Here is a 27,641-nt window from a genome sequence, read left to right as displayed (position 1 = left end):
CTCGTTTTTCTTTACTTAGAATTTGTATTATGGCAAGAAAAAAGCAGCTAACAGTCTATTCAGTAGGACTATCAGCTGTGTATCCACCAGACTTCTGCACAACACAACTGATGGTCCCAACCCCATTTATAAAGCAAGAAATCCCACTTATTAAACCTGACAGGGCACACCTGTGAAGTGAAGACCATTCCCGGTGACTACCTCTTGAAGCTCATCAAGAGAATGCCAAGAGTGTGCAAAGCAGTCATCAAAGCAAAAGGTGGCTACTTTGAAGAACCTAGAATACAAGACATAATTGGTTGTTTTCACACTTTTTTAAGTATATAATTCCACATGTGTTAATTCATAGTTTTGATGCCTTCAGTGTGAATGTACAATTTTCATAGTCCTGAAAATACAGAAAAATCTTTAAATGAGGTGTGTCCAAACTTTTGGTCTGTACTGTACAATGTATCTCTATGAATCAGTATAATATGTTTGCGAGTTGCATATTTGTTGACCATAGACTTAAAAAAAAAAAAAAAAAAAAAAAAGAGCATGAACCGCACCTATAAAAAAAAATCATACGTTGATTACTGAACATGAGGTTCTTAGTTTAACATTCTGATCAGACTGTATGAAGCCCACTGCCACGTCACAGAGAACCTCCCAGTGAGTCCCTATTGCCTTAAAGGAGCGTCGTCGTGTGCTAACCACCATTGCAGCAACAATGCACCAGCAGGGCGGATGGCCTGGTGCCTCACAGCGCCCATGCTGCAAGACTGAGTCCCCATGACTCCTGACTGCATCGCCCCACCGGCACAAAACCATAGCCACAATGGATGCCACCCGGTGGAGGCGACCTCCCCCTCCCTCTGGCCTCCTGCACTCTCTCCTGTCAGATCACAGTTAGAACCAGAGAGAAGGGAGAAAGCTCCTGCAGGGCACTCAGGAGACTGAAGAGTGTCGTATACTCTCGCCTCTCCCACCGGTGTCGTCCTGTCCGCTCAGGTGTTCTCGGTGCACCGCAGAGGAGACCGGACATGTGAATGAAGCCAGCGCTGCTCGGCCAAACATGAACCAGCAGGTGAAAAGCTTGAGCTCGGCTGCAGCCTCTTACATATATGAGGGTCTCAGTCCGGACCTTGTGCGGCTCATGATGTTATAAGGGCACAGTGGCAGCTAAGCAGCAGGTGCCAATATCTGAGCTAAGCATGTGTATATCTAATATATACCTTTTATACGGGGTGTATACCGGCTGTGAGTGCCGTGTATGTTATACAGTATGGCCAGTGCATGTGTGCCGTATATGGCCAATGTGTGAGGGCTGTGTGCCGTGTACGGCCAGTGTGTGAGGGCCGTGTACGGCCAGTGTGTGAGGGCCGTGTGCTGTATACGGCCAGTGTGTGAGGGCCGTATACGGCCAGTGTGTGAGGGCCATATGCAGCCAGTGTGTGAGGGCCGTGTGCCGTGTACGGCCAGTGTGTGAGGGCCGTGTACGGCCAGTGTGTGAGGGCCGTGTACGGCCAGTGTGTGAGGGCCGTGTACGGCCAGTGTGTGAGGGCCGTGTACGGCCAGTGTGTGAGGGCCGTGTACGGCCAGTGTGTGAGGGCCGTGTGCTGTATACGGCCAGTATGTGAGGGCTGTGTGCAACCAGTGTATGAGAGACATGTACGGCCAGTGTGTGAGGGTTGTGTGCTGTATACGGCCAGTGCGTGAGAGCCGTGTACGGCCAGTGTGTGAGGGTTGTGTGCTGTATACGGCCAGTGTGTGAGAGCCGTGTATGGCCAGTGTGTGAGGGCCGTGTACGGCCAGTGTGTGAGGGTTGTGTGCTGTATACAGCCAGTGTGTGAGGGCCATACAAGGGTACATATATATACAGCTCTGGCAAAAATTAAGAGACCACTATGTTCAGTTTGTCTGATTTTTCTCTTTATAGGTATATTTCAGTGTGTGAGGGCCGTGTTCGGCCAGTGTGTGAGGGCCGTGTTCGGCCAGTGTGTGAGGGCCGTGTTCGGCCAGTGTGTGAGGGCCGTGTTCGGCCAGTGTGTGAGGGCCTTGTGTGGCCAGTGTGTGAGGGCCGTGTGCGGCCAGTGTGTAAGGGCCGTGTGTGGTCAGTGTGTGAGGGCCGTGTTCGGCCAGTGTGTGAGGGCCGTGTTCGGCCAGTGTGTGAGGGCCGTGTTCGGCCAGTGTGTGAGGGCCGTGTTCGGCCAGTGTGTGAGGGCCGTGTGCGGCCAGTGTGTGAGGGCCCTGTGCGGCCAGTGTGTGAGGGCCGTGTGTGGTCAGTGTGTGAGGGCCGTGTTCGGCCAGTGTGTGAGGGCCGTGTTCGGCCAGTGTGTGAGGGCCGTGTGTGGCCAGTGTGTGAGGGCCGTGTGTGGCCAGTGTGTGAGGGCCGTGTGCGGCCAGTGTGTGAGGGCTGTTTGCTACCAGTATGTGAGGGCTGTGTGCGGTATACGGCCAGTATGTGAGGGCTGTGTGCAACCAGTGTATGAGAGCCGTGTGCTGTATATGGCCAGTGTCTGAGTGCCATGTACGGCCAGTGTGTGAGGGTTGTGTGCTGTATACGGCCAGTGTGTGAGGGCCATGTGCAGCCAGTGTGTGAGGGCTGTGTGCTGTATACGGCCAGTGTGTGAGGGCTGTGTGCTGTATACGGCCAGTGTGTGAGGGCCGTGTACGGCCAGTGTGTGAGGGCCGTGTACGGCCAGTGTGTGAGGGCCGTGTACGGCCGTATACAGCCAGTGTGTGAGGGCCATATGCAGCCAGTGTGTGAGGGCCATATGCAGCCAGTGTGTGAGGGCCGTGTGCGGCCAGTGTGTGAGGGCCGTGTGCTGTATACGGCCAGTGTGTGAGGGATTGCAGCCAGTGTGTGAGGGTTGTGCGCTGTATACAGCCAGTGTGTGAGGGTTGTGTGCTGTATACGGCCAGTGTGTGAGGGATTGCAGCCAGTGTGTGAGGGTTGTGCGCTGTATACAGCCAGTGTGTGAGGGTTGTGCGCTGTATACGGCCAGTGTGTGAGGGTTGTGCGCTGTATACGGCCAGTGTGTGAGGGCCATACAAGGTTACATATATATACAGCTCTGGCAAAAATTAAGAGATCACTATGTTCAGTTTGTCTGATTTTTCTCTTTATAGATATATTTGAGTAAAATATAAATTGTTCTTTTATTCTATAAATTACTAACAACATGTCTCCGAAGTTCCAAGCAATAAATTTTGTATTTTTTTTTCTGACAAAGAAAAATGGTCAAAATAAAAACAACAAAAAAAAAAAAACACTGTGCTTTCAGACCTCAAATAATGCAAAGAAAACACGTTTATAATCATGTAGAAACAACAATACTAATGTTTTACCTCAGGAAGAGTTCAGAAATCAATATTTTGTGGAATAACCATGATTTTTAGTCACAGCTTTCATGCGTCTTGGCATGCTTTCCACCAGACTTTCACACTGCTTCTGGGTGACCTTATGCCGCTCCTGGTACAGTAATGTCAGCAGTTCTTCTTTGTTTGATGGCTTGTACCATTCGCTCACTGAGTTCCCCAATAACTGTCCTAGCAGTGGAAGCAGCCGCCGCCTCGTTCATCTCTCGTCAGTCAATTGTGTAAATGTCCTGACGATTGGAGGCAGCGGCGGAGAACTCGTTAATAGCAACATCAGACTGAAGAATCATATATGGGAACCGGGTTTATTTAAAGAATATTTTTTATGCTACAAAAATCATAGATCAAAAAACAACTATTAGAAAAAAAATGTATTCTATACCGATTTCTGCACAAATCTAGATTTGATCTGTAGAACATTAGTTATGGGGTTACTCCGGTCCTGTTGGCAGAGATGTTTGTCTCTAACCCATTGGTATTGGAAAAATCATTCCCATGTGTAACTAACGGCCAATACTCATGGGACGATGTGATCAGACACTAAATATAGAGAGACATACATCATAGGGGGGGGAACGTAGCTATAGGGGGCAGAGGTAAAACCCAGACCCCAATGTCTACAGGGGCCCAAATGTCCAAGTGTGACAACATTATGTGCAGCTCTCCACTCTGTATATCTCCATTCATATAAAGCAGCCTTTGTGGGCGAGACGTAGACTAAATTTGGCAAGTATCGCTCTTTGGAGGACTCAACACATCCACGCATTGTAATACTTTACTTCTCCTCTGGGGGCACTGCAGGAGATCTACATACTTGCTGCTGGGTTCCTCAAAGACTCTACAAATAAAAATTAAGGAGTCACTTCTCTTTTTGGAGTAACCGAATAGATCACCTACCAAAGATTTTGGGAATCTACAATCCTCACCAGTTTTATCAAGTATAGTACTGTTTATTCATTCAGAGACAACGGATCAGCCACGTAGATGCTATTGGTCTCGATTTCTCAACAACAATTTTAAAAAAAATAATCAAATTTACTTTTTTTTTTTTTGCCAAGATTTAAAACAATTTTTTGAGATACAATATTAGGTGGTATCGATAATAACCCCCTTTGGTATGATCCAGAATAACCATGAAAACGTCTCTTCTTGGTATGGTCCACAGCGAGGGGCCATGATGCATCCATGTTCTCCTAGGATGTGGCCCCAACAAAACATGTGACTCTGCATCCTGTTCGTTCACAAGAACTCAGTCGGCATGGTTCCTTGTAGGTTTTCCTCCAGGTTTTGATTTTACAACCCGGTAAAATCCAAACAAAATTTTATACATCCAGAAGACGTTGAGGATATCCAAGATCACACAGGACACTATCCATGCTACCTGTGGCCCGATGCCCAGACGGATATAACCCTCAGTGCCAAATGTGGCAAAAACTTGAGAGTAGTAGCTTGGTATCACTGCGATTCGGACAAGGAAGAAGACAACGGCCATAGCTAATGCATTCACCAAGAAAGGCTTAGAAGATCGGGGCATATTAACAGCATCAAAAAACCACCTGGAGAACAGAAAAAAAAAAGGACATGATGAGAAACCACAGGACGGTGGTGTAAAATGTAATCCACTCACTGTAGATATAGTAATGTTAGTGGAATCTGTTATCCAGAATATAACTACTATAATACTGTCCCCTATGTACAATAATATAACTACTATAATACTGCTCCTATGTACAAGAATATAACTACTATAATACTGCTCCTATGTACAAGAATATAACTACTATAATACTGCTCCTATGTACAAGAATATAACTACTATAATACTGCCCCCTATGTACAAGAATATAACTACTATAATACTGTCCCCTATGTACAATAATATAACTACTATAATACTGCTCCTATGTACAAGAATATAACTACTATAATACTGCTCCTATGTACAAGAATATAACTACTATAATACTGCCCCCTATGTACAAGAATATAACTACTATAATACTGCTCCTATGTACAAGAATATAACTACTATAATACTGCCCCCTATGTACAAGAATATAACTACTATAATACTGCTCCTATGTACAAGAATATAACTACTATAATACTGCCCCCTATGTACAAGAATATAACTACTATAATACTGCTCCTATGTACAAGAATATACCTACTATAATACTACTCCTATGTACAAGAATATAACTACTATAATACTGCCCCCTATGTACAAGAATATAACTACTATAATACTGCTCCTATGTACAAGAATATAACTACTATAATACTGCCCCCTATGTACAAGAATATAACTACTATAATACTGCTCCTATGTACAAGAATATACCTACTATAATACTGCCGCTATGTACAAGAATATAACTACTATAATACTGCCCCCTATGTACAAGAATATAACTACTATAATACTGCTCCCTATGTACAAGAATATAACTACTATAATACTGCTCCTATGTACAAGACTATAACTACTATAATACTGCTCCTATGTACAATAATATAACTACTATAATACTGCTCCTATGTACAAGAATATAACTACTATAATACTGCTCCTATGTACAAGAATATAACTACTATAATACTGCTCCTATGTACAAGAATATAACTACTATAATACTGCCCCCTATGTACAAGAATATAACTACTATAATACTGTCCCCTATGTACAATAATATAACTACTATAATACTGCTCCTATGTACAAGAATATAACTACTATAATACTGCTCCTATGTACAAGAATATAACTACTATAATACTGCCCCCTATGTACAAGAATATAACTACTATAATACTGCTCCTATGTACAAGAATATAACTACTATAATACTGCCCCCTATGTACAAGAATATAACTACTATAATACTGCTCCTATGTACAAGAATATAACTACTATAATACTGCCCCCTATGTACAAGAATATAACTACTATAATACTGCTCCTATGTACAAGAATATACCTACTATAATACTACTCCTATGTACAAGAATATAACTACTATAATACTGCCCCCTATGTACAAGAATATAACTACTATAATACTGCCCCCTATGTACAAGAATATAACTACTATAATACTGCCCCCTATGTACAAGAATATAACTACTATAATACTGCCCCCTATGTACAAGAATATAACTACTATAATACTGCTCCTATGTACAAGAATATACCTACTATAATACTGCCGCTATGTACAAGAATATAACTACTATAATACTGCCCCCTATGTACAAGAATATAACTACTATAATACTGCTCCCTATGTACAAGAATATAACTACTATAATACTGCTCCTATGTACAAGAATATAACTACTATAATACTGCTCCTATGTACAAGACTATAACTACTATAATACTGCCCCCTATGTACAAGAATATAACTACTATAATACTGCCCCTATGTACAAGAATATAACTACTATAATACTGCCCCTATGTACAAGAATATAACTACTATAATACTGCCCCTATGTACAAGACTATAACTACTATAATACTGCCCCTATGTACAAGAATATAACTGCTATAATACTGCTCCCTATGTACAAGAATATAACTACTATAATACTGCTCCTATGTACAAGAATATAACTACTATAATACTGCCCCTATGTACAAGACTATAACTACTATAATACTGCTCCTATGTACAAGACTAACTACTATAATACTGCCCCCTATGTACAAGAATATAACTACTATAATACTGCCCCTATGTACAAGAATATAACTACTATAATACTGCCCCTATGTACAAGAATATAACTACTATAATACTGCCCCTATGTACAAGAATATAACTACTGTAATACTGCCCCATGTACAAGAATATAACTGCTATACTACTGTCCCCTATGTACAAGAATATAACTACTATAATACTGCCCCTATGTACAAGAATATAACTACTATAATACTGCCCCCTATGTACAAGAATATAACTACTATAATACTGCTCCTATATACAAGAATATAACTACTATAATACTGCCCTATGTACAAGAATATAACTACTATAATACTGCCCCTATGTACAAGAATATAACTACTATAGTACTGCCCCTATGTACATGAATATAACTACTATAATACTGCCCCTATGTACAAGAATATAACTACTATAATACTGTCCCCTATGTACAAGAATATAACTACTATAATACTGCCCCTATGTACAAGAATATAACTACTATAATACTGCCCCTATGTACAAGAATATAACTACTATAATACTGCCCCTATGTACAAGAATATAACTGCTATAATACTGCCCCTATGTACAAGAATATAACTACTATAATACTGCCCCTATGTACAAGAATATAACTACTATAATACTGCCCCTATGTACAAGAATATAACTACTATAATACTGCCCCTATGTACAAGAATATAACTACTATAATACTGCCCCCTATATACAAGAATATAACTACTATAATACTGCCCCCTATGTACAAGAATATAACTACTATAATACTGCTCCTATATACAAGAATATAACTACTATAATACTGCCCCCATGTACAAGAATATAACTACTATAATACTGCCCCTATGTACAAGAATATAACTACTATAATACTGCCCCTATGTACAAGAATATAACTACTATAATACTGCCTCCTATGTACAAGAATATAACTACTATAATACTGCTCCTATGTACAAGAATATAACTACTATAATACTGCTCCTATGTACAAGAATATAACTACTATAATACTGCCCCTATGTACAAGAATATAACTACTATAATACTGCTCCTATGTACAAGAATATAACTACTATAATACTGCCCCTATGTACAAGAATATAACTACTATAATACTGCCCCTATGTACAAGAATATAACTACTATAATACTGCCCCTATGTACAGGAATATAACTAATATTACACTGTACAGTAATATACCAGACGGGTGTAGCTTGGTTCTTCTTACCTTTGATTCACAAATGGAGTTGACAGTTCGGATATCAATCGAAAATTAGCAAAATATGGCAGCACGCCGCGATTCTGTAAGAAAATTGATGAGTTGCTGGAGGCATCAGATACAGACAATTTGCTGCATTCATCGTTACGATAAAGGACCTCATGTACCAGAATTGATTCACCACCAAAGGCTAAAAGTGGAAGATCGAGGAGAGTTCTTCAGAACAATCGGACTTAAGAAACTGCATATAGTAGTGTCACAGCTCCCTCTAGTGTACATAGCTGTAAATGCATTTCATTTTTATTTATTTTTTTTTAAGGAATAATGCTTATGAATTTGGTTGATATGGTTTCCCTAATTTGGAAGCAATTCCTTTTCAGATTCCAAGTAGTTATGAATTCTATACAGTTTGGTAAAAGTCATTTCTGGGACGAGTCCTTGAAGCCCCGTAGTGATGGGAGATCTGTACGTACCAGCACGTATCCATACGCGTAGATCACTGCAAAATGGTGGCAGACCATGTAAGGGTCTCTCATCTCCTTCCAGAAACGAGCAAAAAGCAGCAAATCTGTCAAAATAAAAATAAAAAAAGCAGGAGTAGTATTTAGTAAAAATTTGCCTTGGATGCAGAGAGTGAAAACAGCTTTGGGTTACATCAATAGAAACCTGGCGCCGTCCTCTGTGCCCCGTTATGTCCTCAGTAGGTGCAATGAGTTTTATACTTTTGCAATAAGTTTTTTTTTTTTAGTGCTGAGAAGTATTTCATAAAAAAACGAAACCAGTGATTAAAAAAAAATCTTGATGAAAAATCTCCTACCGTTTTAGGTTCACAGCTCCTATGCGGAGCTATGCATCTCCGTGATTTATAAAATTCAGGAATGTTCAGAAAAATCCCTCCCCCCCTTTAAATTTCAGAGTGGGGCTAAAATAATTTTCTGAATTGGATGGTATTAAAAAGTTTGCTTTCTACAGCCTCTGTGTTGCACTTTCTAAGAGGCTGCAGAATGAGTCAACTGAGAATCCATCAGTGAACTCGTCAGAAGAGATTTCGGAACCGTTTTATCTGTCTCTTTCTGAGCTCCTCTCAGATGATTGATGTCTGCAGAGTTCAATGTGTGGGGTAATGAAGAGCCTAGACTGTGCAAAATGTTTAATAAAACCCCAAATTTTAAGAAATTATGTTTAACCCCTCCTCCCAAAAAAAAGTTAGAAACCAAATGCTCCCTAAAAATTGACCAATCAGGATCATGCCCCAAAATCTCTCCCTGGGTGACATATATTTGGGATATGCTCACAAGTTTGTAACTTTTTGATATATTACAATTGTAGGATTTTTACCATAGACAAGGTAGCCACAGGTGATGGCAACATTCATTTTCACCTGAAATGGGTCCCCCCTAGAATGAGAACAGGGAAATTAGATTGTTTTTTTTTTGTTCCTCTTGATTTAGGCTATGTTCACACTTTGCTGCTTCGGCAAAAATGGAACAAAAGTAATAAAATTGCATTTGTTGCTGTTGTTGAACTCAGGACTTGGCATGCAATTATTTTAAAAATGCAGCAAATATAAAAAAAAAAAAAAAAAAAAAAAAAAAAAGGGAAAAAAAAAAAAATGCAACAAAACCTAAAGTGTGAACATGGCCTAATACAATAGATATTATATACTGTTGGGAAAAATGGTTAGGGAAAGCATAATTGGAAGCTGTATGTATCATAGGGATAAATGAAAGTTATGGATAGCATGGAGGAAGAGTAAGGACGCAGGACAGAGAAGACACACTGAGACAGCAGGGATGAAGTAGCGGAACTTCTATAGAAATAAAGGAAGCATTTCCCCTCTAAAGCATCTAAGTCGCACTCTTGCATTATAGGGGATTTTCCATCTTGGCCATTTATGTCATATCCATATAATTCTGCTTTCTGCGACAGGTATGCTTGTGGGGCTGCAAGTTGAGAGCTCAGGGAGTGGTCCACAGGTAACACCCACTGAACGCTGAACCCGCATCTCCATGATCAGAGCTCAGGGGGTGCTGAAGGGTCAGAACTCAGGGGGTGTTCCCTGTAGAGCTGAAGGGTCAGAACTCAGGGGGTGTTCCGTGTGGAGGTGCAAGTTCAGAACTCAGGGGGTGTTCTGAACCAGCAGCTCCACAGGGAACACCCCCTGACTTCAGAACCTACAGCTCCACAGGGAACACCCACCGAGCTCTAAACTTGGGAGTTGCTAGTTCAGTGCTCAGTGCGAGTTCCCTGTGAAGCTTCTCCGTTTTCCTTCCCTTCCCCTAAAGAGAAACTTTTTTACCCCAGTCTCCATCCATATGCCCTGCACATGAGCTGCATAGACTAAATGAATGAGATTTTTAAAATATTTTTAGAAAACAGAAAAAAAAAAAAATTACAATGGAAAATAATCAGTCACTGCCGATCTTGTAGATCTGTCACTCTCTGAATGACCAGTCTGACAAGCAATGAAGCAATAAAGGTGCAACCAAAAATCCACAATGCGAAAACCATGCACAGAGACATATGTATAGTAAAGCAATAAGAAGAGGTCACACCCGAGCGCCGGAGCCTAAAGATGCAAGTGAGGAGATGAATCCTATAGATGACAGGTGATCGAGGAGGACCAGGTTGCAGGCACGTGACACTGGGTCCCAGGACCTTGTAAGAACCTTCCTACTCTTCCAAGAGTCAGATATCACCGCTGACAACATTTATAGGTGTATACATTTATGGACAATATATTTTTTAAGAAAAGGACCTCTAGGCCAAACTGGCTTGACTTGAAAAGCAAAATGTGTCACTAGTGGAGAAGGACAAGACTATATCATTGCCTGACTTCTTTGGCACTGCAGCTTAGGATCAGGCCTTAGAGCCAGTCACCAACGGTGGCCCAAAAGATGGTGCCCAGAAGAAGAGACAACTAGTGATGAGCGAACCTTCTCAGATAAGGTGTTATCCACCAAGCTTGGGTGCTAACCAAGGGTCTTCAGCGTGCTCGAAAAATATGTTTGAATCCCCGTGGCTCCATGTCTCCCGGCTGTTCGACAGACACAACACATGCAGGGATTGCCTGTTTGTTCTTCAACTTTCCTCAAATGTATGATTTATGGGTATTAGGTTGGGGACATGACCTTGAGGGGGAGACATGTCATATTCTTTGAGGTATATTTGGACAGCTGGCCCAAAAATTTACAAAAAGGAGATTGTCTGGAGAAATGGCAAAACATGAAAAGAGACTCTTGCAACACTTGAAGGAAGAAAAGAATTCGAGAACTTCTCTTTTAAGGAATGCTGGACTCTAGGTGGAAGTGCCCCTTAAATATCAGAAGGCAAGTACCGTATATTATCTGGGATAATAAGAGCCCCTTAGCACAGGCCCCATGTGATAACACAGGGCCAAGCGGCTCTAATAGCCACTCTACGGACTGTAGTGTTTGCCAACAGATAACACGTCCAGTGATGTGGAGCTCGGCAACGTCCCAGACTGTGGAATGTTCCTCACTGCGGAGATCAGTGTGTGACCGAGGACAGAGGAGTGAGAAGGAGGAATATGGAGTTAGAAAAAAATAATCTGAAGAACTATGGAAGAAAACTCTGCATTTGGTCTCCACTGTTCACCCTGTGATGGACACATAGGCCCACCATTCATATTGACAGGCCAGGTCAACCAACGCAAGAGCAACTCTATGTATGGAGCTCACTACTCTGATTAGAGGACCAACACAGTTATAGGGGGTGGAAAAGTAGGGGATTGCCTAGATCCCATTATTTGGGCCATCCAGACCACAGCTATGAAAGAGCAGCCAAGAAGAGCGCATTAGGGATGACAAAGGTGATTTGTGCAGGCTGAACTTGGCCACCAGTTCTCGAGGCGAGCCGGTAGGGTCTCCTATTAGGGTGTCATTATGACTTATTGTGGGACATATTTGGGAACACTCCTAGTATATTAGTATGTCAGGTGTCCTTTAATTCTACACGTGTCTGGAGTATTTTGGAGAACAGCTGGTGATTTTTTTTTTACTTGAGGGGTCATGTTTGGGGTATTACCTATACCAACATGTTGGGCATATGCCTTTATAATCACCAGCCTTATGCATTTTTTGTAATATACATTCATTACTTTATTTTGCCTCCTTATCTTTTAAAAAGTATGCTGCAATACTGTTGAAATGCCCTGTTCAAGCTCCTTTAAAAGCTTCCTTTAACTGCTGCCAAGCAAGATTCATACCTTGAATTCAAGTTACTTTTTTTTTTTTTATATGGGGCCTTCCCTCTCTCACTACAGGATAGGGGTATAAAGGAAGTCCCATACACGGATACTTTAAGTGCATTGTGCAAATCTTGCTCAGCAGCAGTTAAAAGCAGCTTCTAAAAAAGAGCTTGAACCGAGAACTGCAGCCTAGTGTTTCAGAGAGAAGGAGGCAAAATAAAGTAAAGAAGTCAATTACAAAGAAAAAAAAACACTTTTTGACATTGAGGGTGATCAACGAGTGGAACAGGCTGCCACGAGAGGTGGGGAGTTCTCCTTCAATGGAAGTCTTCAAACAGAGGCTGGACAGACATCTGTCGGAGATGGTTTAGTGAATCCTGCATTGAGCAGGGGGTTGGACACGATGACCCTGGAGGAACCTTCCACTTTCTAGGGAAAATTATAGTGAATCTGGCTCGCCTGTATTGACTGCCCACCTCCCATTAAGCGTCATCCACTTTTTAAGGAAAGTGGTAGAGATGCCGAAAACTCTAGTTTTCTGGCTTAAAAATCGTGATAAAATTCCCTCCAAAATGGTTTTTTTTTACGCACTATTTTCCGAAAAAGGTTATTCTAAGAGATGGTGATAGCCACATGATCTGCCTAATGCCAGGAAGGAGCTTTAAAGCCTTGATGTGCTCCACACATATTAGATTACACAACTCAACAAAGCAAGAAAAATAAAAAAACTTCCAGGGCCCATTCAGCTTCCAGCCAGGCATGATGGCTGCTGACAGGACAGGGGTTAAGTGGTAGATCGGAGAGCCATGACCACGTCAGGAGGGGCCCGATTAACCCACTTCCCATAACAAAGGGTTTTATTATCTCCCACATAAGGGAACCTTTGTGCGTCTTCTGATGGGGAACGCTGTTTGGGTTTAGTAGAGGAAAGGAGCGGTAAGAAGGATCACAAGGAACAACAAGGCTGTGTTTGGCAATAGTGGTGGATCACAGCCAGGTACACAGTCCAGGGAGGAAGACTTCACGGCAGTGGTCACTACAACTCCCAGCATGCCAAGAATAGCACAGTATTTTTCTTCCCCATCATAAGAAATTGCTTTCCTTATATCCCTTTATAGAATATTGCGACTAAGTAAGTCTGAGCCCTAAAAGCAAAACCTGGGATAAAAACCAAGAAACAATAACTACATAAATAGTAATAGTACGTGAAAAGGACATAGGGTACTTGGCTGACACCATTTTGATTAAAAAAAAAAAGAAGGATATAAGCCATCCCACCTCGACAAGGTGTACCCATCGGGATGGACCCTAACTCTTGTATTTCACCTCGCTATGTGGCAGCAGGCCTCAAATCAGACCGGAGAATGTTGAGGTGTGCTCCCTCCCTCCCGACATATTGGGCTGCGCTTCCTCCCCACCTTTGGGCTGCGCATCTTGTCTATATAGCTTTCTATGTGCAGGTGTAAACCAGTCAGGTCTAGGTGTGTCTCTGCCCCTCGTCTATATTGATGCCTGTTGGCACTTAGCGAGGTAAGATACTGGAGTTAGGGTCAAGCCTGATTGGGTACACCTTGTCACACTAGGATGTATTTTACATTTTTTGATCAAAATAATTTCAACTAAGTACCCTATGTATTTACAGGGGGATTCACCCCTTGGCTTTTTACCTATTTTGTTACATTACAACCTGTGTGTAAATATTTTTGTTTTTGGAATACGATTTGCGTGCGATGCATCAGCACTAAATAATCTAAGTTGGTGTGCCCAAGAGAGAAAAATATAGGCATAAATTAAATTTATGGGAACAAATAACTAAAAGTCGGCATATGTATTTACCCCTTGAGATGAAGCCCCTAAAGTTCTGGTGCAAGCAATTACCTTTATTGGTCCCATGCTTAGTGATAGATTGCACACAGGTGGACGTCCTCAGTGTCACATGGCTGTCAGTATATACACTTTACCATTTCTGAAAGGCCACAGAGGCTGCAACACCATTAACGAGAGGTACCACTAACCAAGCACCACCAATAACAAGAGGCACCACTAACCAAACACCACCACTAACAAGAGGCACCACTAACCAAACACCACCACTAACAAGAGGCACACTAACCAAACACCACCATTAACAAGAGGCACCACTAACCAAACACCACCACTAACAAGAGGCACACTAACCAAACACCACCATTAACAAGAGGCACCACTAACCAAACACCACCATTAGCAAGAGGCACCACTAACCAAACACCAAGAAGACCAAGGAGATCTCCAAACAAGTCAGGGACAAAGTTATTGAGAAGAACAAGTCAGGGTTTGGGTTATAAAAATATCCCAATGTCTGATGATCCCCCGGAGCACCATCAAATCCAATATCATTAAATATAAAGAACATTGTACCACAACAAAGCTGCCAAGAGAGGGCCGCCCAGCAAAACTCTCAGCCCGGGTAAGGAAGGCACTAATTAGAGAGGCAGAACGGAGACCAAAGGTAACCCTGAAGGGGCTGCAGAGTTCCCAAGCAGAGACTGGAATATCTGTCCATGCGACCACAATAAGCCGTACATACCATAGAGGTGGCCTTTATGGAAGAGTGGGCAGAAAAAAGCCTTTACTTACACATAAAAATTGTAAGGCTCGTTCTGAATTTGCCAAAAGACATGTGGGAGACACCCCAAATGTATGGAAGAAGGTGCTGTGGTAAGAGGTCAGAATTGAACTTTTTAGCCACCAAGGTCAATGCTATGTTTGGTGCCAAACCAACACAGCTCATCACCCTAAGAACACCATCCCCACAGTGAAACATGGTGGTGGCAGTATCATGCTGTGGGGATGTTTTTCAGCAGCAGGGACAGGGAAAATGGTCCGAGCCGAGGGGGAAGATGGTTGCTGCGAATACAGGGATATTCTTGAGCAAAACCTGTTTCAGTCCGTTTGTGATTTGAGGCTGGGACAGAGGCTCACCTTCCAAAAAAAACAATGACCCAAAGCATACAGCTAAGGCAACACTCGAGTGGTTTAAGGGGAAACATGTAAATGTTTTGGAGTGGCCTAGTCAAAGCCCAGACCTTAATCCAACTAAGAATCTGTGGTCAGACTTAAAGATTCCTGTTCACCGGAGGAAACCATCTAACTTGGAGCTGGAGCAATTTTGCCTTGACTAATGGACAAAAATTCCAGTAGCAAAATGTGGAAAGCTCATAGCAACTTGGAGCTGTAATTGCCACAAAAGGAGGCACTACACAGTGCTGACTTTAGGGGAATGAATAGTTATACACACTGAAGATATTTAGTCCTATTTGTTGTTTGCTTCACAAAGAAAAGAAAACCAAATGTTCACAATTGTAGGCATGTTCTTAACATGAACGGATTCAAACCCTCCCCCCCAAAAAAAAGGGGGAAATTCCAGGTGGTAAGATAGCAAATCATGGAAAAAGCCAAATAGCCAAAAGCAGAATAAAGTGAAGGTTCAGGAGTGGCCATCTCAGTCTCCTGACCTCAATATCATTGAGCCACTCTGGGGAGATTTCAAGCACGCAGTTCATGCTAGACAGCCCAGGAATTTACAGGAACTGGAGGCTTTTTGCCAAGAAGAGTGGGCAGATTTACCATCTGAGAAAATAAAGAACCTCATCCACAACTACCACAAAAGACTTCAAGCTGTCATTGATGTTAGAGGGGGCAATACACGGTATTAAGAAATGGGGTATGTGAACTTTTGATCAGGGTCATTTGGATGTTTTGGGTTGTCATTATGATTTAAAAAGAGAAAAACACAGTAGTTTGACAATAAATGGCTTCACCCAACCACTAACCATGAGTGGAGAGAAAGTTTTGGTGTTATCATTCATATTCTCTAAAAAAAAAAAAGGCCAAGAAAGCAAAAATTCTGCAGGGGTATGTAAACTTTTGAGCACAACTGTATGTCCTATTTGCACAATATTCACGTTCACTTTTTATTCCAAGAGCTATAACTTTTTTCTCGATTTGACACTTCCATCCGGGATTGTTTTACGGTACGAGCTTTGGTTTTTACAGGTTCAATTTTGTGGCCCATATGACCTTATTTTGGAACAAATCAAGCCAGATATGTCACTGGATGGAAAGATCACCAATCTAAGGCTTGCCTACTGTGGACACATGATAAGAAGAGAGCGATCACTGGAGAAGGACATCATGGTCAGAAGAATAGAAGGAACAAGGCGAAGAAGAAGAAGACCAGCAACCCGATGGCTTGATACCAATCAAGATAACGAGGGAGAAGACCCTGGTGGACCTATCTAGGTTTACACAAGGTCAATCTTCCTACAGATCATTCATCCATCAAGTCTCCAAGGTTGGAGAACAAGCTGAAGGCCGTTAAAAAATAAAAACAACAATAACTTTGTTCGAAGAACACCTTATCCCAGCACGTTCGTTGATCACTACTTATGACGTCTTCATTATGTACAGTGTTAATTAGTCGGCCTACATACCGTACAGTCACCATATAATTTCCATACCATTATGATCAATAATTTCCGCATTACATACCTTTTATACTTCTCATATATCTCTGCCCCTCCTATACTTATTGATATTGGCTGATAAAACATTCCACAGATATGATTAACCATTACTGACCCGAGACTGGATCAAAGCAGAACAATAACCTTCGCTTTGCACTATGACTCTTCTGATAAGTCTTCATTATAATAAGTGACCATTTACCAATTCACAAGCATTATCTGGACTGTACGCCCTAAACAGGAGGTGCCCCATGTATCCCACCGGCATGTACGGCCTCGGCTGCTGGACTTTATTTATACCCGTAAGGGGATTATACGGACCTCGTGCTGCCATATCATAACCCGCTATTATCAGAGAAAAAGGAAGAAGTGAATAGCTATTGATTGGAGAAGAGAAAGTACTAGAAAAGCAAAAAGGACAAAAACACAATAAGGTGGAACAAGAGAAAAGTGCAAGGACATATAGAAGTGATACGATATTTACCAGATGGGGTCTGCATTCACTGCGTCATCATAAACCAAAATATAGAGGCAGAAAGAACCTACAATCAATGCGTGAACCGTAGAGACAATCCTGTAAGAAAGAAGCAATTAGTAAAACTTTACTGGAAAACTGTAATAAGAGGTTACAGGGTAATAAGAGGATCAGGAGCCGGGTTACTGTAATAAGAGGCTACAGGGGTAATAAGAGGATCAGGAGCCGGGTTACTGTAATAAGAGGTTACAGGGTAATAAGGGGATCAGGAGCCGGGTTACTGTAATAAGAGGATCAGGAGCCGGGTTACTGTAATAAGAGGATCAGGAGCCGGGTTACTGTAATAAGGGGTTACAGGGTAATAAGAGGATCAGGAGTCGGGTTACTGTAATAAGAGGTTACAGGGTAATAAGAGGATCAGGAGCCAGGTTACTGTAATAAGAGGTTACAGGGTAATAAGGGGATCAGGAGCCGGGTTACTGTAATAAGAGGTTACAGGGGTAATAAGAGGATCAGGAGCCGGGTTACTGTAATAAGAGGTTACAGGGTAATAAGAGGATCAGGAGCCGGGTTACTGTAATAAGAGGGTACAGGGTAATAAGAGGATCAGGAGCCGGGTTACTGTAATAAGAGGTTACAGGGTAATAAGAGGATCAGGAGCCGGGTTACTGTAATAAGAGGTTACAGGGTAATAAGAGGATCAGGAGCCGGGTTACTGTAATAAGAGGTTACAGGGTAATAAGAGGATCAGGAGCCGGGTTACTGTAATAAGAGGTTACAGGGTAATAAGAGGATCAGGAGCCGGGTTACTGTAATAAGAGGTTACAGGGTAATAAGAGGATCAGGAGCCAGGTTACTGTAATAAGAGGTTACAGGTAATAAGAGGATCAGTGGCCAGGTTACTGTAATAAGAGGTTACAGGGGTAATAACAGGATCAGGAACCGGGTTACTGTAATAAGAGGTTACAGGGGTAATAAGGGGATCAGGAGCCGGGTTACTGTAATAAGAGGTTACAGGGGTAATAAGGGGATCAGGAGCCGGGTTACTGTAATAAGAGGATCAGGAGCCGGGTTACTGTAATAAGAGGTTACAGGGGTAATAAGGGGATCAGGAGCCGGGTTACTGTAATAAGAGGATCAGGAGCCGGGTTACTGTAATAAGAGGTTACAGGGTAATAAGGGGATCAGGAGCCGGGTTACTGTAATAAGAGGTTACAGGAGTAATAAGAGGATCAGGAGCCGGGTTACTGTAATAAGAGGATCAGGAGCCGGGTTACTGTAATAAGAGGTTACAGGGTAATAAGAGGATCAGGAGCCGGGTTACGGTAATAAGAGGTTACAGGGTAATAGGAGGGTCAGGAGCCGGGTTACTGTAATAAGAGGATCAGGAGCCGGGTTACGGTAATATGATGATGTTACCTGGAGTCCCATTCACACTGCTTGGCATAGCTGAGCTTCTTGTAGCTGTAGCACAGTTTTGGTGAGATTCTTGGACTAATGAGAGAAAATAAAAGCTGGAAGACAAGGAAAGTCCCAGCAACCACACAGTAACTAATAAACACACTGTCCTCCATCTTTGCTCCAGTCTCCATAGGGACAGAACAGCGGAGTCAGTCACACATAATAAATGGGATAATGTTCCAGTGTTTAGTGGAGGTTGTTCCAATTCGTCTGTGCCATGATGTACTGGAAAATCCAGGAAATCTTGATTTGGAGGTGGTAAGAAGTTGCTGAGAAGAACTTGGGATGTTTCCTCCACAGGACTGAAGTGGTTACTGCAGATGAATATTCAGATTCTGGACGTTCTCAGGACGGTAAAGCATCGGGGTGCGAGACCCTGAGCAGATGAGCTGCACGTCTGTGAGACAGAAGACAACAATGAGAAGGAAAATTCATATCATTCACGAAAACCGACCGCAATAATGAGGAGAATCTCTGCTCATAGGAAATCAAAGTAACGGAGGAGATGTTTGATGTCCCCACAGCTGTGACATTAATCTACATGTATACGTGTCCTTCTAGAGCACAACGTTACTGATATTTCATCTCATTTGATCCATCTCCCTCCTGACCTATGTACACACTGACTGATAACAGATGAAGCATGGATATAATAAACCTCCACAGAATATGGTAACCCGGCTCCTGATCCTCTTATTACCCCTGTAACCTCTTATTACAGTAACCCGGCTCCTGATCCTCTTATTACCCCTGTAACCTCTTATTACAGTAACCCGGCTCCTGATCCCGTTATTACAGTAACCCGGCTCCTGATCCTCTTATTACAGTAACCCGGCTCCTGATCCTCTTATTACCCTGTAACCTCTTATTACAGTAACCCGACTCCTGATCCTCTTATTACCCCTGTAACCTCTTATTACAGTAACCCGGCTCCTGATCCTCTTATTACCCTGTAGCCTCTTATTACAGTAACCCGGCTCCTGATCCTCTTATTACCCTGTAACCTCTTATTACAGTAACCCGGCTCCTGATCCTCTTATTACCCCTGTAACCTCTTATTACAGTAACCCGGCTCCTGATCCTCTTATTACAGTAACCCGGCTCCTGATCCCCTTATTACCCCTGTAACCTCTTATTACAGTAACCCGGCTCCTGATCCCCTTATTACCCCTGTAACCTCTTATTACAGTAACCCGGCTCCTGATCCCCTTATTACCCTGTAACCTCTTATTACAGTAACCCGGCTCCTGATCCTCTTATTACAGTAACCCGGCTCCTGATCCCCTTATTACCCCTGTAACCTCTTATTACAGTAACCCGGCTCCTGATCCTCTTATTACCCTGTAGCCTCTTATTACAGTAACCCGGCTCCTGATCCTCTTATTACCCTGTAACCTCTTATTACAGTAACCCAGCTCCTGATCCTCTTATTACCCCTGTAACCTCTTATTACAGTAACATGGCTCCTGATCCTCTTATTACCCTGTAACCTCTTATTACAGTAACCCGGCTCCTGATCCTCTTATTACCCTGTAACCTCTTATTACAGTAACCCGGCACCTGATCCTCTTATTACCCTGTAACCTCTTATTACAGTAACCCGGCTCCTGATCCTCTTATTACCCTGTAACCTCTTATTACAGTAACCCGGCTCCTGACCCTCTTATTACCCTGTAACCTTATTACAGTAACCCGGCTCCTGATCCCCTTATTACCCTGTAACCTCTTATTACAGTAACCCGGCTCCTGATCCCCTTATTACCCTGTAACCTCTTATTACAGTAACCCGGCTCCTGATCCTCTTATTACAGTAACCCGGCTCCTGATCCCCTTATTACCCCTGTAACCTCTTATTACAGTAACCCGGCTCCTGATCCTCTTATTACCCTGTAGCCTCTTATTACAGTAACCCGGCTCCTGATCCTCTTATTACCCTGTAACCTCTTATTACAGTAACCCAGCTCCTGATCCTCTTATTACCCCTGTAACCTCTTATTACAGTAACCCGGCTCCTGACCCTCTTATTACCCTGTAACCTTATTACAGTAACCCGGCTCCTGATCCCCTTATTACCCTGTAACCTCTTATTACAGTAACCCGGCTCCTGATCCTCTTATTACCCTGTAACCTCTTATTACAGTAACCCGGCTCCTGATCCTCTTATTACCCCTGTAACCTCTTATTACAGTAACCCGGCTCCTGATCCTCTTATTACCCTGTAACCTCTTATTACAGTAACCCGGCTCCTGATCCTCTTATTACCCCTGTAACTGCTCCTGAGCTTCTTATCTTTTTAGTGTAAGCGGTTTTCTGTTGTACATATCTTTTTTATTGCTTCGTTATTACTGTACTGTCTCGGTGTTTCGATATCAGTAGTGATTTTCCTGACTTAGCAGTTTTTCTATTAATTATATGATTCTGTAGACACATTTTTATCTGTGGTGTTTATTGATCAGACCTGGCAGGGTGATTCAGAATACGTCTGTACATTTTTACGACGTTTATCATTTGGCGCTTACGTTTATGATCGTTAGCGCGGATTATAACTTTATATTGTTGGAAACCTTATGCAGGCCTATGAAAATCTGTGGCAATAAAGGGGTTTTCCACTTTGCACCTTTCCTGTTTGTCAGGGGTGATCTGATAGAAGGTTGTTCTTCCGGACAACACTGCTGATCGTCTGTGACCTGTGATCAAATCTTGCAATCTGAGTCCAACTTCCCTGCAGCGCCTCCACAGGAGAAATGAAGTATTGCAGGTCACCCACCGACATTTATGATCTATCCATGCAGTGCTTGAATATGTCAGGTCCTCCAGAGAGAGGGACCTTCTTTGTATCTTCTCTCATTCAGCCAGGTAACTATATGGCGGCACTATGTGCCTGAACCCCTCATTTACAAGCCTCAGATTTCCATTCCCACACATCGTTCATCAGGCGTACTGGTTTCTATGGCTTCTTACCACACATCCCTACAGAGCAAGCACCGCTGAAAGTCATAGCAGTCATAAGAAAGGATTCTCCAGCCCACACTCTCGTCAGCCCATTTTAAAGCTTTGGCCAAATTAAAGGGATCCTGTCAGCAGTTATTTCTTGCCTATGAAAGCAGTGGTACGGCTGTATCGGCGCTCGCCCCCTGATAAAAACGACACCTTTGTAGCAGAAATCCGATGTGCCAATCATGAGAAATCTAACATCAAAGTCGTATGCAAATAAGACTGGAAGCGCACTGTGGGCGTGACAATGCATTTGGAACACACTGACACGCCCCAGTGCATTATAGGCCTGATTTGCATATGGTTTCTTCTCTATATTATTCATGACTGGCACGTCGGATCTCTACAAAACAGACGAATAATTTTTATTGGGGGACAAACAGACCATTAATTGATATGTAAGCAAGTGTTGACAGGATCCCTTTAAATAGACTCCTCTCTAAACTGATACATTGTAACAAACTATTTAAAGGGATTCTGTCAGCCATTTTTTTACATATGAAGTATTAGTTTGGATATATAGGCACGTGTACCCTAAGCAGGCCTAAAGAGCACTGGGGGCGTGTATCAATGAACTGACACACCCTCAGTGCGCTTTCAGCCTAATTTGCATATGGCATCAATGTTAGATTTTTCATGACTGGCACTTGGGATCTGTACGAGAGAGGCATCATTTTTATCAGGAGACAGGCGCCTATGCAGCCATATTACTAACTCCATATGTTACAAAAAATCCCTTTAAGGATCCCTTTAAACAGTCTGATAACTAAACTGATGTAGTCTAAGATAAGAGATCGTTGTGGATCCGAGAAGATCCCCGTGTGAATGGAGCAGAGGATGATCATGCACAGCTCCGCTCCATTCATTCTGACGGGGAGCGTCAGAGATAGTCGTGCGCTGCATTCAATGCGTCCATAAGAATGAATGGAAAAGCAGTGCGCATGATCGACCATCGGAATCAGTGGGGGACCCCAGCAATCAGAATGTTATCCTTCATCACATGGATGGGCAAGAATAACTTCTAAAATCTTTAGGAAACAGCGCCACCTCTATCCACAGGTCGTGCGTGGTATTACAGCTCAGCACCATTCACTTCAATGGACGACGGCTTGTGTTTCTAACATCATAGGAAAGGACCTGACGGACCCCATAGGGTTCATTGGGGGCCCAGATCCTCCGTGCAATCAAAAGACTCTCCCCATGGAGGCTGACGCTAGAGGCCGGAGACTGCTCACAGCTGAGGGTTCGCTACAACTGAAGACTATCCTCTGTAAAGAAAGCAGATGAGAAGCACAAAGCTCTGCAGCAGGTCTGATAGTCCGTCGCAATGTGTCGGTCTACGGAGGGTCCCCAGACTCAGGTGGCATCGTCTCATCTCGGATACTTCCTATCTATTATATTCGCATTATCTGCATTTTTTTACTATTACGCTCCCCATTGTGTGTGGCTGGCTTGGGGGTTTCCAGATGGGGTTTTTTTGGTTGATCCATTAATGGCAACACTTTTTTTTTTTTTTTTTTTAAAGTTACATTTTGTGAGCACAAATATTCCATATCCCCCACTGGCGTGACGTTGTGTTATGAATTGGGGGGGGGGGGGGGGGGGGGGCAGAACATATGACTATTTTATACAGTTGTGAAAAAATAAATAAATAAATAAAATGCAGAACGTTTGACTTTTTTTTATGAAAAGTTTTTAAAAATTAAAAAAATAAATAAAATAATTGAGATTTTGCGGCAGACTTGATGCAAGGAAAAAAGTCAACACAAATACAGTAAGACAATAAAGAACTTTAAAACAGCCCATAAAGGATGAATCGGACCCTTTACCGGTATACGCAGGATTCACTGACAGCAAGCGGAGATGTTGGAAATAGAGGAAACGGAGCTCAGTACGGGGCAGATCCAGCAGGATCCTGCACATGTGTCCGTGTGACAGCGACCTGGGGGGCACACAGAGCTGGGGGTCTTACCGACTGCAGAGCCTCCGGGCTGGACACTGACCCATGACCTCCGGCACCGGGGGAGACCTGCCGCGATCTCCGCTGCCGCCGCCGCTGCTGCACTTTCTATTGAGCAACACGTCAACAAATGCCTACGCCACGCCCCCTGCTCCGGGCATGGCCACGCCTCCCGCTGGGTGCAATTTGCATACTCACACCCAACATGTGCAGAGTACGCCCAGCTCCTCCTGCTGTGGATTAACCCTCCGCTCTCCGAGGGCTCGCACTCAAACCGCTGACACTGGAGGTTTGCTTTTATTTCCAAACCTTATTTTTGTACTTTTTAAACTTTTTTTTTTATTTTTCAAGCTTTTTTACTTTTCAAACTTTTTTCTTCCTCAAACTTTTTTTTTACTTTATATTACTTTTTCAAACTTTTTTTTTTTTTAACTTTTTTTTTATTTTTCAAACTTTTTAAACTTTTTTTTATTTCTCAAACTTTTTTTGTTTGCTTTTTTATTTACTTTTTCAAACTTTTTTTTTTATTTTCAAACTTTTTTTTTACTTTTCAAACTTTTTTCTTTCTCAAACTTTTTTTCACTTTTTTTTACTTTTTCAAACGTTTTTTCAAACTTTTTTTACTTTTCAAACTTTTCTTTCTCAAACTTTTTTTTTTACCTTTTCAAACTTTTTACTTTTTTTATTTCTCACTTTTTAAACTTTTTTTTTATTTTTCAAACTTTTTTGTTTTTCAATAAAATACAAAAAGAACCAGTAGCGCTATTACCTATCTAGAACCTGCAGCAGATGATGTTACGGTACCACCCGTCCGTGACAAAATAAATAAACGAGAAGAATAAAAAATATCTGCGCATCAAATTACTTCAAATATACTTGAAGCCAGTACAATTTCAGCAGATTTCTGGCCCTCCACTCATGATATTTCGGTATACACGCCTATATCATCGCATGCTTTTCAGAACTGATTTCAAGCTTTAGATAATGGTGAAGATCTCCCCTCCACGAGTGGAACGGCTATGATGCATCAAACCAGTGTGAATGTTTCTCCCACTTCATTAGGTCCCAAAAAACCTCCAAAAAAAGGCCCAAAGAAAGCGACTAAATTCACTGGACAGACTATCCCTAATGAATTACCGTTACAAAAAAAACAAGCATAGACATCACCCTTTTTTTCAGGTGGGTCTAAAAAGATCAGAAAAAGGGGCTGTAGGAGCGGGAAATTTGCCCAAAAAAAGAGGAAGCAAAACAACGAAACCCGTGGAAGTGCTTTTCCCCAGCGCGAAACGGCCGTCGTCGTTCTCATCTGTTAGGTATCTGCACTCTTATCACACCCCCGTGCCGTGAAGATGCCTGTGTGTGTCGTTTAATAAAGAAGACTTGAACTGCAAGCCTGGTGAGTGCTGTGGCGTTTTTCCTACCGTCATTTTATTACTATAGACTTTGTTTCCACGCAAGCACCTCCAGTCCAGCTTCAGACTTCCTATGGATTTATGCCACGGTAATTGAAGGCTGTAAGACTTGAGGCAGTGCGGCTTTTTTTGTTCTTATATTTAAAACAACGAAAAAGAACTAGATATTGGGCACGACCAACAACAAAGAATATTTAATCTTAGTGGACATATACTAGATAAAAAGGAAATCTCTCTACTAAATAAAGGACTAAAGTATGCACCTAGTACCAAATTTGACAAGTTCATTGGAATTAAAATATTCATGAAACAACTTGCTGTTAAGAAACATTTTTAAAAAAATCCATCCGCAACAAGAAATAGTCTCTCTACAAACGACCCCTTTATACATACTACACTAAGGGCAAGGTCTAATTTTAATCCGGTCCAGGAATACTCGGAGTCGTTTGAGGCCTTCCAAAAAAACGTTATAAGGGACATTAGAAAAATTTCCGATAAAAGATGTTCAAAATTTAACAACAATTTAACATATGCAGAACAGAAGGCTATCAAACAAATCCAAGCTAACAAAGCTATAACCATCAGACCAGCTGATAAAGGGGGTGGTGTAGTCATCCTCAATACCGAGGACTATACAAAGGAGTGCTTAAGGTTATTAGGAGACCAACATACCTATAGCCTCCTACCCAAAGATCCATCGGACACATTTATTCAAGAAATGAAGGGTCTAATCAAGAAAGGATTTGACCAAGGAATTATTACGAAACGGGAGTTTGATTTCATCAATATAAACCACCCAAAGACAGCATACTTTTATTACCTCCCTAAGATTCACCAAAATCCGGTAAATCCTCCTGGAAGACCCATAATATCTGGTGTAGGCTGTTTAACAGCTAATTTATCAAAATATGTAGATTGTCACCTACAGAAATTAGTCCCGGAACTTCCGTCACATCTGAAGGATAGTACACATATACTCAGAATTTTGGAATGGAAGACTCATTTTATTATGGGTACATTGGACATCACTTCATTATATACCGTTATACAGCATGAAAAAGGTTGTAAAGCAACAGAATTCTTTCTGGAAAAACAGGGAATGCTTCCAAAAAGCCAAATCCAGTTTATTTTAGACTGTATGCGTTTTATCTTGACCCATAATTATTTTAAATATAAAGCGCACTACTACTCCCAGCAATGAGGCACGGCCATGGGTACCAGGTTCGCACCCAGTTACGCTAATTTGTATGTGGGCAAATGGGAGCATGACACCATTCACGGTGACGCCTCCTTGGATGCGAGCCTGGTACTCTGGCATAGGTTTATAGACGACATTGTTTTTATCTGGTCTGGTGGTCCCGACTCTTTGTCCAATTTTATTACTAATTTAAATAAAAATTCATATTTTTAAAATTCACGGGAACCACCAGTACTGATTCTATCAATTTTTTGGATCTTAACATTTTTATTGAAGACGGCAAAATCCACACCAGAACATTTCACAAACCCACGGATGGGAACAACTATATTGCTCTGGACAGTTGTCATCTTCCTAACTGGCTTCTGAACGTCCCCAAAAGCCAGTTTATCCGGGCACATAGGAATTGTTCCCGAATACAGGATTTCACTCATGAAGCTGAAATTCTTACAGATAAATTTGTTAAGAAGGAGTACTCACACAGCTCTTTATCCGTGGCTATAGATCAAGTTGAGAAGTTGCCCAGATCGTGTCTTCTCCAAACTAAGGAAAAAAAACAAAAAATCATTAATGTTGGAAAATGTCCCCATCATTACCAGATATAACGCCAACACCCATCTTTTTAGAAAGATTGTGAGTAGACACTGGGATATTCTAAGAGAAGATAAAGTCATCGGCGAAAAACTTCCCGAACGTCCACTATTTATCTACAAAAAAGCCTGCAATTTGGGAAACAAAATAGCCCCTACAGTCCCACGCTGCTTTTCTCCAATTAAACATCCATTCTTGGTTCAACATCCGGGTTTCTTTCCTTGTCGAAAATGCAAACCATGTAAATTATTAAAAACCAAAAAACAACTTTTATTTCAAAAAGGGACCATTGATTGGAGAATCGAGAACTTTATATCCTGTGATACTAGAGGAGTGATCTATTCAATTAGATGTCCCTGTGACAAAATTTACATAGGAAGAACTAAGCGGGCCCTTCATATCAGGATCAATGAACACATTAGGAACATCAAGAAAAAATATGAAGGTCACCCACTTTCCAAACACTTCCTGACTCATCATGGGGGGTTAATCCATGGTACCAACATCAC

The 27,641-nt window shown here is 41.9% G+C and overlaps 1 protein-coding gene across 1 annotated transcript; it reads right to left on the bottom strand.

Moving 5' to 3' along the window:
- Nucleotides 1–3,090: 3,090 nt before the first annotated feature.
- On the bottom strand, nt 3,091–24,202 carry LOC143774393 (TLC domain-containing protein 4-like). Its single transcript, XM_077261936.1, has 7 exons — nt 23,944–24,202; nt 18,936–19,374; nt 17,526–17,615; nt 9,662–9,720; nt 8,797–8,891; nt 8,333–8,406; nt 3,091–4,916 (listed from the first exon to the last, which is right to left on the bottom strand). The coding sequence occupies exons 2-7, from the start codon at nt 19,106–19,108 to the stop codon at nt 4,610–4,612; spliced, it is 798 nt and encodes a 265-aa protein (XP_077118051.1). The 5' UTR covers nt 19,109–19,374; nt 23,944–24,202; the 3' UTR covers nt 3,091–4,609.
- Nucleotides 24,203–27,641: the final 3,439 nt, after the last annotated feature.

Source organism: Ranitomeya variabilis, chromosome 5 (genome assembly GCF_051348905.1).
Source record: "Ranitomeya variabilis isolate aRanVar5 chromosome 5, aRanVar5.hap1, whole genome shotgun sequence".
Lineage (NCBI taxonomy): Eukaryota > Metazoa > Chordata > Amphibia > Anura > Dendrobatidae > Ranitomeya > Ranitomeya variabilis.
Note: the sequence above shows the minus strand (reverse complement) of the source record. Positions and strands in the feature narration are given on the sequence as shown.